We start from the raw sequence: 15228 nt of genomic DNA, 5'->3' as shown, positions 1-15228 counted from the left end.
TGGAGTGTACGGAGAACATGTACCCAGGAACCCGCACTCCGTCCTCCGTACTCCGTAGTTTCAGTACTCTATGCAGTCAATTCTGCGCACATCAGAGGGCCGCGCTAGGGACCTAGGTCTAAGTACTTAGCCAATCAACTGTGGGGATATTTTCCCAGCCAGTCAAAAGATTCAACTGCACCATCTCACTTTCGCACCGATATAATTTTATGCACGGAACGGTCCGTCTCAAATCACATCTCAAGTGCTGGGCCAAGGCCGAGGCGCAGATGAGAAAGCACAGGTAGCTTCTCCTCACCGTGTTCTGTGGGCTGACCTTGTAGCTCTTGGCATCAACAGGCCTGTCCAGCCAGGAACCCAGGAGGGCCATCAAGTCGCAGCAGCCCGAACCACAGACGTTGCAGACGTCGCGAAAAGTCGAGTTGCAGCCCCGAGGCTGCTGCTGCTGCCGCTGCTTCTTCTTCTCGACCGCGCCAGTGGCGAGAGTACAGACGGAGCTGACGGTTGAAAGCTGAAAGCTGAGAGTCGAGAATTGACAATTGAGAGTCGAGAGTCGAGAGGCGACGTGCGAGGTCAGAGGGCACACGGAGTACATAGACGTTCCTTTGGCCTGGCTCGCCACGTTTGCTGCCAAGTCCCGTCCCTCGTCGAAATAGACATTTGAAAGGTCGGGCCGGACAAGCTTGTTTCTCATCAGGAACGAAGAGGCTGCTGCCGTCTGTCGTCTGCCGTCTGCCGGCTGCTGGTGACGGTGACGGTGACGGTGCTGCTGCTGCTGCTGGTACTTACTGCCCGCTCATGTTAGCGCTGCTGTCAACTGGTGACGACGTCGACTCCGCTACCCACGACCGACGGGTAACCAAGCACGTACTCGGCGAGTGCCGTACCTTCTACCGACATTTGCGCTGCCAGCACCCCTAATAAGTTGATTGTCCTTGCCTGACTCCCGCCTGCTGACTCCTCCGACGAGTGCCGTCTGCCGCCCCCCTTTCTTTCCGAAAAAGGCTTTCAGCAGGTGCCGCCGTCTTCCACATGGGCTGCCATGTCGTTGGACCAAGTCCCGGACGAAATCATCCAGCACCTTCTTCATTATGTCCCGCCTCAGGCTACTCTGCAATCCTTCCAGCTTCTATGCCGCCGCTTTCATAGACTAGCAAACGAAGGCCTGCTCTGGCGATTTCATTGCCGCAGCACCTTTAGATACTGGCACCCCGATCACGGCTTTGGCCCAAAGCTGCACGCCGCCGTGGCAAGTGTCGACTGGAAGCACCTGTTCCTCCTGAGGACGCGCAGGAATCAGACCGTCTCCCGGCTATTCGACGCCATCCTGCAAACCAAGGTTGGCCGTCTGAAAAAGATCGAGGACATCTGCCGCCTGGGGTACGATGCCAAGGATTTTCTCCTGGTACAATGTCACGCACGCGACGCCGCCCCGGACGTTCTAGCCAGAAGGTGATTAGCCAGCTCTGCCCTCCCTCTCACGCACATTCATTATACACACGCGGAGAGAATGACCGAGTCATTAACATACTCACATGCTTGACTGCTAGATATTTCAGCAATGCCATACTCGACAGCATTCACCGGAGCATCGCCATCGAACAATGGCACAGACTTGGTCTGGACCGCGATTCGCCACCTCCAATGGTTGCCGCACAGAGACTCGAGAGAGCCCTCGGCGCCTTTGACATGTTCGTGTTACACGACCAACCCGGTGACCTCGACGACGTACGTCTCTCATTGCTCGTGCCGTGTTTCCGATTGGCGCTGATGTTTGGCTTTTGCTTAGATTACTCAAATGCTGGACTCCTTGATCATGCAATTTCGAGCTAGCTGCGATAATCTCCCCCAACTCACAGCTCGACAGACGGCTCTGGCCCTGAACAGGTGGATGCGTGCCAATAATCTAACCGGCCTGCAGAACCCGGAACGGAACTATCGAAATCTTCGAAATTGTCTGATAGGCCAGGCTTTGCGCCATGAAGACCACGAGTCCATTCCACTGATATCCAGCGCCCTCTTTTGTTGTCTTGCCGGGCGGCTGGGGCTCAATGCTCAGTGCAGTGCCTTCCCCAGTCATGTCCACGCCATTGTCCTTGCCGAGCCCGGACAAACCTTGGACGGCAAGGTCGTTGATGGCTGCCGTGAGCAACCCGAGAGGATGTATCTTGACCCTTACGGGCTCGACGGCGAAGTCCCTGTGTCCCATTTACAGAGCCTGCTAGCTTACTATGGATGGCAAACTAGCACAGACGCATTGTTGGCTCCTGCTCCGGCTATATCACTGGTTCTCAGAACTGCTCAAAATATCAAGGCCACCTTTGCTAGAATTTTGGAACTGCAGGACAACGCTCACCCAGAACTTAGCCAGCTTCTGCGTGGTAACAGCGCAATAAACGTGGACGCTTCCCTATACTCGGCCATGTGGGCGTCGCTGATGCTGACACCCCCCAATACTTTCGAATGGGACGAAAGGGTGGCCAGCTTTCTTCATCGATTTGCGGGATCGTGGCCCGAAGACGCATGGCTGGTAGAAAAATATCTCCGTCCCATGTATAACAGCTTCTCCCCACTTCGTGATGGCTTAGCCCGTCATGTCAATGGTGGCTTGGGGGATCCGTGCCATCACTGGCGTCTCGTTCGAGAGCAAGACGATCTAATTCCGCCTGTTTTCCGGAGAGATGTAGGCGGCAACCGGTCAGTCCCTTTCAAGATTGGTCAGGTTTTTCGACACCGACGCTACGGCTGGGTAGGTGTCATCACGGGCTGGTCTGACCAAGGCACGCGACGTCTGCCCGTGCTAACGTCTCGAGAAACCGACGAGGGAGATGCTGGCGACCCGTCTGCTCGACCGCAGAATCAGTTCTACTTCATGTGCTTGTAAGTCCCGGAGCGCCGCCCTCCTCCAAGTTTCAGTTCCGCCGCTCGTTGCTTTTCTTTTGCGCTGACACTCAACTTCTCCAATAGTCCGAGCACTGGCTCCGAGCCACATGTAGTGGCTGCGGATAATATAGAGCTCATACACGACTCTGCGAACATTGACGACAGCATGTTTCCCATGGCTGGCAAATTTTTCAGGCGTTTTGATTCAGAAGCTTGCAGATTCGTTTCCAATATCAAGGAACAATACCCAGATGACTAATGACTTGAGTTTGGTATGCGGTTGTGAATTTGGAACGGACGCTCCACTGGGACATTCACTTTGCAAGCGAGATAGAATTTGGTGATCATTTCAAGGAGTAGGCTCTCTCCATGGGTGGTGGGCATCATGATTTCGAATAGCTTGATTGTGGGGAGGGGGCAGGGCGTGATAAAAAAGGCATACCTTGGCCAACATGGTGTGTAAATTTGTTCTTGTTTTCTTCACGAACCTTGCTCTTACATTTTGTTTCTTATAAGTTGTTTGTTGAAAGCAGCAACCAAGGCAGATTCTATCTCCCTTGGGTGAGGCATCGAGAACGTTGGGGGCAGGCTATCCTTTTTATTTAATCTTTTCTCGGAAGCGCTCAAGGCTCAAAATTAACATGGTCCTCATGCAGACACACCAAAACGTTGTGTAGTCGATCATCTCTTGAGACGGGCCACCAAAACATTACATTGATATTCACGAGGACATTTTGATGATGTCCTCCAGCACCCCCTTTTCTGCTAGCTTCTGTACCCAGCAGTGCAGTGCACTGCCATAATCCCGCCTGCGGCCGGTGACTCGATGGTCGTCCTCCTCCATGACGATAATTTCGCTGCGAAATTCATCCATGGCAGCCCTTGCTTCCAAGCTAAATCTCTGGTAGAAGTGGTAGGCATCTGAGACCTCCCAGTTGGAGCGGGACGCCGCAACCTTCAGTTGGTGTGGTATCTCCGCATTCTGAAGATCCGAATAGCTGAGGTTGAACTTGGCGAGTTGAGCTTGGTCGTCGATATCCAGGACCGGCTCGTCTGCAGATATCAACTTCCTGAATGGCTCGCTGTCATCCATACGAGACCGTATGTAACCCAATGCCGCAAGCATAGTGGCAAGCTTTCGGCTGTGTTGTAGTAGCGGGCCACGGCAGACGGCTAACAAATTGAATGAGAGTTGGCTGTCCTCGTTCTGAAGCATTCTTGCCTCAATCTGTGGTCTGGCAATGGTGGTCCAATCTTGGGATTCTAGCGGTCCTACGGGCGCGACGCGCTGAAGGTCAGATCAGCCATGGGCATGGACATCGGGATGGATCGTCTCACCAAGCTTCAGAGGATTTCTCCTCAAGCCATCCAACTCCCACACGTATGTGCCATGAGGAACATACGCGATAAAATGATATCCGTACTCTTCCAGCGCCGTCTTTTTGCTTTTTCTCTTCCGTTTACCTGCTTTTCTGGAAGATGATTTCTTCTTGGAATCACTAACGTCGTTCTCCAGACACAGGTCTGCATTGAGTTGATCCATACGCCTCGTGAAGGAGTTGTGGACCTTGCGGATGAATTTGTTTGAGCTGATACTGTGTCCCCTAAGAGCAGTACAAAGGTCTTTTGTGGATTCTTTAAAATCCTGCAGCCTCTCCCCGAGGTCCAGATTCTCCGAGTTCATGACAATGTTTAGCAAAGCTACGGTGGCACATGCATTATTTGTGGTCTGCAATTTTTTTTTTGTCAGCGGCATGTTTGTTTGTAAAGTAATAAAAAATGAACTGAGGGTGAGTCGTGATCTTGCCTGGTTCGCAAACCATATATCGCTTTCCGTGTGCATAGGTCGCTCGTCTTCTTCATGGCCAGGCTCGTATTGGAACAGGAATATCAGGCCAAAGACGGGCTTTCTGTCATTCTGTCAGGCCATTGCTGCTGCGAGCTGGAGCAAGATGCTCTTCACTCACGACAGGGCGTCCAACGAGGCCTGATCAAGCGTGAACAGCTCTTGGGTCTTGACATTCTTCACACCCAAGTCCCGAAGAATAATGTTAAAAAATGCCTTGATGGGGGCAATCATTAGCTCTCCCCGTTCATGAAGTCGCAGCCAGAGCAGGCAGCATGAAACGTCGGGGCGGGAGCTCGGCGGTTGTCGGAGGGCATGCATTGCAAAAACGCACCGGTTCGGATTCCAGCTCAATCCATCCCTCCCATTCTTCAATCTCTTGTGGTGTTAAAGGACTACAGGCCCGTTCCAGGAGCTGCTGAGGGGGCACGTCGGAAGCGTCTATGGTTTCTAGCGCTTTGCGTTTCGGATTCCGTCTCGGTTTGTCCATTATATCCTGCTCATACGCGGTGAAAAGAGGCGTCTCTGGCGGACCCTTGACCAGGCGGGGAAAGGCGGATGAAAAGATGGGAGAGGGGAGAGAAAGGGAAGGCTGAAATGAGCAATGGCGAAAGACAGCCCTTGGGCAGGCGAGATATTGCATTCTACATTGGCGCATCTGCCGTGTCGACCGACCCTCGAGAGACGGCTAAAGGTGGGACCGGCTTAAGTACTGAGGAACTTGTAACATACACGGTACTGGCTACCAAGTAAGAACTTGGCAGGTACCTTGAGTACAGTAAACCAGCGCTATAACGATATCCTTCGTGAGGCTGTTTTCATCGTTATAAGGCGACTATTATTAAGATGTAACTATTATAGGGCTTATACCTTTAATTGAATTTACTAGAAAATTACACCTAAAGATATTATAAAGTAAATATAAGCCTTAGACGCCTTTTTATAGTAATTACGCTCTCATTAATGTAATTAAAAAAGAGCTTAATTAGGTTATTGAGGTTGTTGTTATTAGAGGCGTTATTGTGGTGATGTTAAAGGAAGAAAAACGCGTTAAAGGCGGCGAAATTTAGCCCTTATAGTAGGGGCCTAATAATAAAGAAAAAAAAAGTAACTAAGCATAAAGTTAATAATTATTATTAGTAATATAACTATTAACAATTTACTAGGGAAAAACCTTGGATAACTGTGAATTATCGTAAAAACCCAAATATCGCTAAGATACAGGATCCTTATACTCCGTAGACATGGTTTACTTATGTAAGTGCGGAGTACTCCGTAGGCAGCATTCAAAACGAACGTCGGCGTTGGCCTAGTGTGGCCTCAGGCGCGCGCTCCTCCAGTGCTCCGACGGCTGATCCACTCCCTCTCTGGCTCCCGGGTAGCTGACCAAGGCCCAGTCTTTGATGTCAACACCAGTTTGGACAAAAAAAAAGCCGTCGTTGGTCACGCATCGGCAGCCTCGTCAACCCGCCATCTGCTCCATCACGTCTCGCCTGCACCCGCGACGCGCTGCACGCATTGCACGTTTCTCTTCTTCTCGTTGTCGCCACGACTGTGTTTTGATTTCAATGCTTCTCCCCTCCCCTCGTTGTTGATACGGAATGCCATGAGCGCAACTCCTCGCTTGCGGTCTGGGTTTCCAGCAACACCAGCTTCCGTTGCACGACGACAAACTCCCCAAGAGACGCCATCCACAGTCGCCAGTGTTTCGTCGAATGGCACCGCTACCAAATCACCCACGCTCCCTCTCGCCCCCGAAAACACCGCCGCGCGCCGAGTTACGAGCGACCCTCTCATTCCCGTCACCTTACTCGATGCTCCGAGGCAACGGTTGTATGCCCTCGCTGTATACGTCTTGCTGTGGGCTTGGAAGCTCTACGACTGGCTTCAGGTCATAGAAGATGGCGACTCGTCTTGGTGGCTGTTTGTCAAGTGGATTTTCATCGACTTTGCTTTCCTCTTTGGATTGCCCGAGCTCAGGATACCGTGGCTTGAGCTCTCGCAATTCCTAGTCACCACCCTCTTTGCCGGACATGTCGTCTTGAATTACATGTTGATGTTCAACATTCCTGTGAGTGTGCTTGATTTTCCCACTGCGGTCCCCTCGTATACCCGTCACCACAAGCACGAACGACTAACCTTGTCGACGACACAGCTACCATGGCAAGCCTGGCTCCTTGGATTTGCAAAGGTCCTTTACGACCGCGAAGTCTCCATTTCCGAGCACAACGTAAAGATGTCGAGCATTTTGAATAACCACTCGTTAATCATGGGCAAACAAATCATCAACATCCTCCCCGAAGGCTCTGCTGTATTGAATCCCGACATGCTGCCTTACTGCCTAAACCGCAAGGACAAAATTGGCGCCTCGCTACCGATTTACTTCAACGCAACCGTGCCCGCCGAGATAGAGTTGATTCGTCTCGACCTCGATACGAACAAGGAGGAAACAATCAAGATCCCCTCTCGCGAGGTGAACAAGGTTGCCAGGGCCATCCGTGATCACAATGCTGACCCAGGTGCCGACGGCTTCAGCTGGCTTTATGTCGTCAAGAAACCTGGTGTCTATCGGCTGGGTACAGTGTTGGACCAGTACAAGCTCGAGGTTCAGCGCGCCGTCAAGGAAACTTACGTTGTTCCCTGCCCACAGGCCAAGATTCGAGCCCCCGAATCTTCCCAGCGGTGCATTCGCGATCTGTCGGACCTATCCCTTGAAGTTGTGGGCACTCCGCCCCTCAAGATTAAATACAGTCGTTCTGTCAACGGTATAAACCACGACTTTCGATTCCAAAGCCTGCAGCCGGATGGCTTTGCGTCACCTCTCATTACTGGCGCCAAGGCCGCAACTGTCTCTGCTGCTGATGACTTTTCGTGGGCACGCCCTGCCACGGTCACAGTCGGCCTCAACGAGTCTCTGACTACTCCCGGGGAATGGGAGTATTCAGTTGACGAAGTCCATGACGCATTTGGAAACGAGGTCAAGTACGCCAAGGAAGGCGAGGACGCCGATGCCGCCGTCTCAAAGAGCTTGACTCAAAAGTTCACAGTCAGAGAGCGGCCGAAAATCCGTATGGATGGTTGTGACCTTCGAAAGCCAATCAAGGTAGCCAAAGGTCGTGCTACCTCACTGCCTGTTGCTTTTAGCCGCTCTGGCGCCATCAAGGACACGTCGCACCAAGTCAGCTGGGTCTTTTCCCCCATCGACACCTTGACTAACAGCGGGGATCATGGCAGCGAGGCTACGATTTTCCTCCATTCAGCCAAAAATTCCAGGGACCGCCCCTTGATATCCGAAGCTGGACTCTACACACTCAAGTCGGTTACTAGTGGCTCTTGCGAAGGCGAAGTAGACGAGCCTTCGTCCTGTTTGCTGCTCAATCCCCTTGAGCCGCATCTATCCATTCGTTCCGAAGACATTCCCGATAAGTGCGCCGGCAACTCCATTGGCCTTCGTGTCGATATTGACCTTGTGGGGACTCCTCCGTTTGACATCCACTACGACATCATCTCGGACGGGCCTCCCGAACACAGGACCCTGCGTGTGCCTGGTTTGCGCTCACAACTTGAGCTTATCCCTAAGAAGGCTGGCCGGCATAGGTATGTGTTCACGTCCATAAGTGACGCCGTGTACATTGACCTGCCCTTGTCGGGTCAAGACATGACGTTGGAGCAAGTCGTCAAGCCAGCCGCCTCGGCCCGGATTGTCCACCCACGCGATACGATAAATGCTTGCCTGGATTCTGAAGTCGAGGTCGATGTTTCTCTCAACGGTGATGCCCCTTTCAGCCTGGAATGGGAAGTCATCCACGATGGCAAGCGAAAAACAGAACAAGCAAGCAATCTGAAAGATAACATGTTGACAATCAAGACGCCGGTGCTTGCGAAGGGCGGAGATTATATTCTCGCTCTTAGTAGTGTGCAGGATAAACGTGGATGCCGTACCTTTTTGCAAGACCAAATGAAAATTACCGTCCGACGTCAACGGCCACGCGGAGGGTTTGGCTTGATAGAGCAGAAGAGCGCCATCATGGCTGTTGAAGACACATCCTTGCAACTTCCGTTACGACTTCAAGGCGAGTCCCCTTGGACAATCCGATATCGCAATTTGAATGAATCTGGAAGTGAACTCTTCAAGACTGCCCTTGCACCGAACGATCACCTTGAAGTCAAGTCTCGAGGCGTGTACAAAATCCTCGAGGTGCATGATAGTCAGTGTCCGGGCACTGTCGACAAGACCGCCTCTACATTTCAGGTGGACTGGTTTCCTAGACCGGAAATCTCACTTATTCAAACTGAGAGCATCAAGAACCTCAAGGACGCATTCGTCAAGCAGGATGTCTGCGAGGGTGATATCGATGGATTCGAGGTCAATTTGCAAGGTGGGCACATCCCTACGCACTCAATCCCTCCTCGGAAAGCGGCTCGCTAACTAAACTCTAGGTTCACCACCATATCATGTGTCGTACGAATTGGAGCACAGATCTTCCCAGGGCGCCTACTCTAAAAGCCCCAGGAGTTTTGACGCCGCACTGTCCAAGGCGTCGATATCCATGGACACTAGCAAGGCCGGAGACTACGCGTACAAGTTTGTCGGGCTAGCAGACAATCTTTATAACAGTGACAAGAAGCTGCGCCCACTCGTGGTACAGCAGCGTGTCAACGCCAAGCCAACGGCGGTTTTCTCCAAACCTGGGCAGTCCTTCAAGTACTGCGTGGAGGAACAGGAGCACGAAGATCAAATCCCCATTTCATTGACTGGTGTCCCTCCATTCTCCGTTGAGGTGGAAATTAAGCATCAGTCCGGATCCGCGTCAGACACGTACCGAGTCTCCTCCATCAACTCCAACTCATACTCGATGCCTATTCCACGAGAGCACCTACGACTTGGGGCGCAGCAACTACGCATAAGGCGCGTTCGAGATGCCAAAGGATGCCAGCAAAGATACGATGTCAACGGACCATCGATTCAGGTCCAGCTTTTCGATGCCCCTTCCATCTATCCCCTCGAGTCTCGCGAAGACTTTTGTGTTGGTGAACGAATCGCATACACACTCTCAGGAACGCCGCCGTTCGATATCGCCTATGACTTCAACGGCCGCTGGAACGCCAAATCACAGACCACCAACTTCCGCCGCGTGGCAGAGAAACCCGGCGATTTCACCATTACCAGCATTTCAGACAAGGCTAGCGAGTGTCGTGCAGCAGTCAACTTGCACAAGAAGATCCATCCTCTGCCCAGCGTTCAGATCAGCCGTGGAAAGCAATCTCGCGTTGATATCCACGAGGGGAACGAAGTCGACATTTTGTTTGAATTTTGGGGGACGCCGCCCTTCGAGTTCACGTACACGAGAAGTACCAACGCTAAAAAGGGACACAGAAGTGTTGTGCTGGACAGACGACATGACGTCTCGTACGAGCACAGCAAGGTCATCAAAGCCAGCCAGGAGGGCACGTACGAAGTGGTGGCCATCAAAGACAAGTACTGCTCATTCTCGACGGAGCAGGTTTCTGACAAGAAAGACGGGCGATGAGGCAAGAGACGCTGTAATGGGTGTGTGTTGTTGGGAAACGACGAGGAACTACACTGTACATATGCATCTATACCACGGAATCGGCGTTCATGTTTTGAATACGCGGGACACTGAGTCGACATGAAGTATATCAAATAGCAGTCTCTGACCAGAATAAACAAAATTCATTTACTTGTGGTTGGGCCGGGACATGGTTGCACCTCATCAAGCTAGCCTCTACACGTTGGAACGTAACATGTTGACCGTATAGCAAGCAATGCCGTGGGGAGATGACCACGCCGGACGCTGTCCGAGCCAATCGACGCTGTGTGAATGATTGGTGAGACTCAGTCTTGGACGTGGTAGCCAATGGGGGAAAAATCCTGCTTCTGATTATTCCTCGTCGTCTCCAACTTCTATCCGTTTTATCATGTCGCCACCCGCCCTGGCCAGCTCCAGCAAGATGGCCTGTCGATTCACCTCGACTACATCTGTTGCCTCGTCGTCGTCGCCATTGTTTCCAGCTACTCTCCGGAAGTTGTATGGCAGGCCGGCCCTGAACTTTTGCCTCTTTTGCAACTTGGGGCTCCAGATAGCGGCTAAAACAGAGTCGTTTGGTCCGCCCGAGAAGAACACAAGTGTGTCGTCGTAGGCGCGCTGTAACTCCTGGGCCAAGACGGCGGAGGGGTGCGCTCTTGTGGGGAGCGGCATCTTGCCGGCGCGCGCGTCGAGATTCTTGTACTGTGAGTGCCTCCTTGCACCGGGTTCTGTGGCTGCTTCGCGTAGGGTGCTCTTGATGGCCTTGGTGGAGAGGTGGACCAGTACGTCATAATCCTGCAGAGATGATTCGAAAAGGCTCTCGGGCTTGAGGTTGGCTCCTTGGTTGTGAACGAGTTTGTAGGCGGCCTTGGCCAAGCGAGTCATTCGAGAGGCGATTAGCTTCGACGGGCCGTCGCGCGTATATGCCAGTCCCGAGCGATCGCTGGAAGTAGCAACAAACATGACGAAATTGTTCATGTGGGGATCTCGTCTTCTCCAAGACTCGAGCTCCCGGTGCATTGTTGACCGGTCTGCTGCGGATATAGTCTCTGCGGAATCTACAATCAATGGCTCATCCCGCCAATCCCACCTTGCCAAGAAGAAAAGCGTTCGCAGAAGCCCCGTCGTGGGCGACGAAGGCGTCATCCAGGGATACGGTTGAAGAAAGACGTGCAGAACAAAAAGTTCAATGAGCTCATCAGACAGGTGTCCGCAGAGTTTGTGGCTGGCGAACCAGTGTTTGACCAGGCGAATCGACGGTGACAACGGCTGCAGACGAGTGCAAAAAGTTGCAATGGTTTGAGTTTGCAGTGACAGTGTGGCAGAATACCAGTTGAGTGCCGCCAAAGCTCGTGATGCCTCTTCGCGGACATGATGATCGAGCACCTGATTTTGGACTCGGCGCTCAAGTAGCGTCTCTTCGAGATCGCAATATATTCTCAGGCGGAAAGACGCACCGTTGTCGTACACGACATCTAAATATGCCAGATTTTCGATGCCAACGTCTCTGTTTTCCCGACCCAGGTGTGTCATCAGTCTATCGTTAGCAGCTGTTAAGCGGCGGTCAAAATCGAGCAAAAATTCAATCTTTGCCTCCTGGATGGCAGTGAGGTTTTCTGGCCATTTGCTGGATGCCTCAAAGTAAAGGTTGACGTCCATTGGACGGATGGTGGCGTCCATGTGAAAGCCAGGCATAGGCGGCTCCGGAGACGAGTAGCGAGCAGATGGTGAGACTGGTGATAACTGGCGAATCTGAAGCGGAAGGTTGTCTAAAGAACGGATGTCGCTTTCAAATTTCGCAAATGATCGCCTGGCCGAGTCGAAGGCTGCTTTGTCGAGATGAGACAAGCCAATGAGGGAGGAAAATTTGTCCCCATAAGCGATAACATCTTCTTTTGGAGTATTGAAGTGCCGCCTCAGCGAGTAGGTAGTCAATTCTTCGCAAATTTGCGAAGGCAGCTTGCTGTTCCACTCGACACATTCAAGTATACTCCCGTCTTTGAAGCGACGCAGCTCCGCCTTTTCCCCCCAAAATTGTCTGAACGCGGCAGCCTCCCTTTCTTCCTCCGCAGGCGGACCGTACTCCATTTGTCGCGCCATATGAGCGGGATCGAAAATCACACCTACAAGGAGCTTTGTAGCCAGTTTCGTAGGCTGGTTGGAAAGTAGCCAAGGCTTCACCGATGGCAGCTGTATATGTACGAGCCGCGCGCGGTTTCCGAGGGCCTTTTTGAGCACTTTATGCATCTCTGCAGCCAATTTCCAGGCAACGCTGCTGCGATCAGAGGCGTTTGCATACTTGGAAACATGAGAGTTGTGAGTCTCGAATAGAGCATCGAAAACTTGCAGTGCAACGTTAACCTTGGTGATGAATGTGGGCTCAAATTTTTCCGCGCCCTCATCGGCTAACAACTCTGAAGTGGACTTTGCGTATAGCTGCAGAAGAGCAGCGGACCATGGAGTCATCTTGGACAAGATATTTAGCTGTCGTACGGGATCAAACATGACTGGACCGGTTTCTCGAACAGATTTGGTATCGACGTTGGCCGTGTTGAAGACGAAAGGCTTCTTATTTAAATCCGTCGTTGAAAGGAATTGGACACCAGCCTTGAAAAGTTCGGTGCTACTCAAGGACCCGGAAAGAGCAGGTTGTCCATTTCTTCCTCCCATCTGCAACAGAAGAGCTATCAAGACAGCCCATTCAAAATGACCGAAGCCGCCTTGAGAGATGTTGCCGCCAAATCCTCGTTGTTGAAGCCATATTCTACCCAAGATGCATGCATCCGGGAAGGCCGGGCATTCCTTTTTTGCAAGCGTCAGTACTCTAAGGTACTGTATGAAGGTCCTCTCGGCGTTGAGCGTGGAGTTGTAAAACGGCGAGGGCGTGACATTTCCCCTATTCCTCTTTTCCGCTTCACCCCCCTGATCCTGCATCTCTCCCAGCCTCGTACAATCTGCCGACGGTGTGAGCTTTGACCAAGGAAAAAGGTTGTCGGGGGCGCATGGAATTAGCCGGATGCAATAGCCGTGACTCTTGCCATCCTTCTTGTTAGGTTTTGATTTCGTCTCCTCGACTCCGTCAGTAGCATCTCCTTGGCCCGAGGGCCTAAGAACCAAGACCGGAAGAAGAGGGTTCTCATGTAGGTATTCGAAACTCAGCGTCATGGTGTCACCCATCTCATTGAGAACGTGTGCGGCGATGTAGGCGATGTAGTAGGCTCTCCGATAGAAATACCTCATGCTCAGATAGTCTTTGTCTTGGAACAATGAAACAGGCATCTCAGCGACCATGTCAATGCCCAGGGCAGATTGGGTCTTGACCATGGTCTTGGAGACGTAGCTGCCGACGACGTTGCATTGGGAGGGTTTGGCGTATGAAAGCTTATAGGGGGAGTCCGTTCTTGGCTTGGGATCTGGGTAAGGCACGATAATGCGATGCTGTCTTTCGAACTTGAGCGTCGCCTCGGCAATCTTGCGGAATGGTTTGATTAGCGCCGTGGTCTTCTAAGCCAGCAGAATTCCAGGTGGTGAGCCTCACCGGAAGAGGTGCATGCGGTTCAATAGCATCCACAATGGTTTTCAGCCGAAACAGTGTTGCGTCCACGTCTTTCAGTGTTTTTCTGTAGTCAAGCTTGGTCTCCTTGAGCAGCTCATCGGTTTGGAGGACGAAGGTGCTGGCAGACGATACTCGAGCGGCGTTGGGAGACTCGAAATCGATGAGGCCATCATGTCGGAGGCTGGAGCCGCCGTGGTCAATCTTTCGGCGTTTCACCCCCGACTCCATTTCTTCTTCGGCTAATGGGCTTCGCTGAAATGGGATTTCTGACAGACTTTTGCGGCGTCGTTAAGAGAAGTGGTTTGCGGCAGCCCGCTGCAGATTCGACAAACTGACAAGATGATTCGTCTTGATTCTTGGCAGCGCCAACACATGGCTCTTTCCTCTTTTTTTTTTCCAGTTGAAGCCAGCTGCGGGGCGATAAGCTGATAAGGGAGCTGTTGGTGTGAAGTCATTGGGAGGACCGGACGACTCGGACCCGGACCGAGAATGCAGACGACCCGACCTCTTGCCAATTTTTTTCATATGTAACCCTAACCCTAAACAATGCCGTGTAAATTAGGTGTCCACTATAGCCCCACACCGCGTAACTATTAACATGCAAAAAAAAAAGACTGTATTACTATCATTGATGGGGTCACAAGGTTTTGCATGTACTTTTTGCATGTACTACACTACAATATAAAAAAATTAATGTCTGTCATGTCAAGAAGCTATCGTGGTGCCGTTTTTGCTGGTAACGGTATTTTGTGTTGGTGCTATGGTCCCGCGGAAGAAGTCGCCGTGGGAGGTACCTATTACCTCGGCACTGCATAACTGTCGCTGAAGTTTCGAGTGTAGAGTATTCCTGCTACTATTTCTTTAACAATGAGTGGCTGAGTGAGCCAGAACGCCGGTTGTAGCGGCATCAGACCTGATGGGACGGGGGCGCAGAACTACGCCTTTTCATCACGGAATAACCAACTAGGTATGTAAATTAGATATTCATGGCTAAATAATAAGTAGTGGTAGGAATCGGCCGACGAATAAAGCGACCAAGACAGATAAGATAACCCGTCAGAGGAAACAGCAGAATGATTTGGGCTTGGCCTTCGGAACCGAAAAACAGTCTCGCTCTACAGCTCTTTATCTCCCATTGGCTGTATGCTTGAGAATCTAGACCCGCCCCCGCAGCTTCTGGTGCCTGAAGCTGCCGCGGAACAAACCCGCTTCCCAAGTTCCGAAGCAGGGAGAGAGCTCTCTGCCGATGCACCCGAAGGGAACTTCGTTCCAGTCGGCTCGGCCACTAGCGGCACAAGTCGCCGTCGTTCGTGTCTTGCTGCGAGCTCCCGCGGCTCGAGAGCTTCTTTAACAATACACATCTGCGTGCTCGCCCATCCCATTCTCTCTGTTAT

At 51.9% G+C, this 15228-nt stretch overlaps 4 protein-coding genes across 4 annotated transcripts; 2 read left to right on the top strand and 2 right to left on the bottom strand.

The window, feature by feature from the left end:
* Nucleotides 1-1042: 1042 nt before the first annotated feature.
* MAM_00073 (F-box protein) lies at nucleotides 1043-3142 on the top strand (the record flags this gene model as incomplete). The annotated part of the gene is made up of 4 exons (XM_040818873.1): nucleotides 1043-1452; nucleotides 1560-1728; nucleotides 1790-2880; nucleotides 2968-3142. The coding sequence occupies 4 exons, from the start codon at nucleotides 1043-1045 to the stop codon at nucleotides 3140-3142; spliced, it is 1845 nt and encodes a 614-aa protein (XP_040682137.1).
* A 462-nt stretch (nucleotides 3143-3604) lies between these two features.
* On the bottom strand, nucleotides 3605-5050 carry MAM_00072 (ubiquitin carboxyl-terminal hydrolase; the record flags this gene model as incomplete). The annotated part of the gene is made up of 4 exons (XM_040818872.1): nucleotides 3605-4155; nucleotides 4222-4584; nucleotides 4669-4793; nucleotides 4851-5050. The coding sequence occupies 4 exons, from the start codon at nucleotides 5048-5050 to the stop codon at nucleotides 3605-3607; spliced, it is 1239 nt and encodes a 412-aa protein (XP_040682136.1).
* A 1285-nt stretch (nucleotides 5051-6335) lies between these two features.
* On the top strand, nucleotides 6336-10260 carry MAM_00071 (nucleoporin Pom152; the record flags this gene model as incomplete). Its single annotated transcript, XM_040818871.1, has 3 exons — nucleotides 6336-6800; nucleotides 6885-9108; nucleotides 9170-10260. The coding sequence occupies 3 exons, from the start codon at nucleotides 6336-6338 to the stop codon at nucleotides 10258-10260; spliced, it is 3780 nt and encodes a 1259-aa protein (XP_040682135.1).
* Nucleotides 10261-10632: 372 nt separating this feature from the next.
* MAM_00070 (pre-rRNA processing protein Utp22) lies at nucleotides 10633-14062 on the bottom strand (the record flags this gene model as incomplete). Its single annotated transcript, XM_040818870.1, has 2 exons — nucleotides 10633-13749; nucleotides 13817-14062. 2 exons carry the CDS (start codon nucleotides 14060-14062, stop codon nucleotides 10633-10635), a joined length of 3363 nt encoding a protein of 1120 aa, XP_040682134.1.
* Between the last annotated feature and the right edge of the window lie 1166 nt (nucleotides 14063-15228).

Source organism: Metarhizium album, assembly GCF_000804445.1.
Source record: "Metarhizium album ARSEF 1941 chromosome Unknown scaffold_1, whole genome shotgun sequence".
NCBI lineage: Eukaryota > Fungi > Ascomycota > Sordariomycetes > Hypocreales > Clavicipitaceae > Metarhizium > Metarhizium album.
This window is presented reverse-complemented; position numbering and strand designations above follow the sequence as displayed.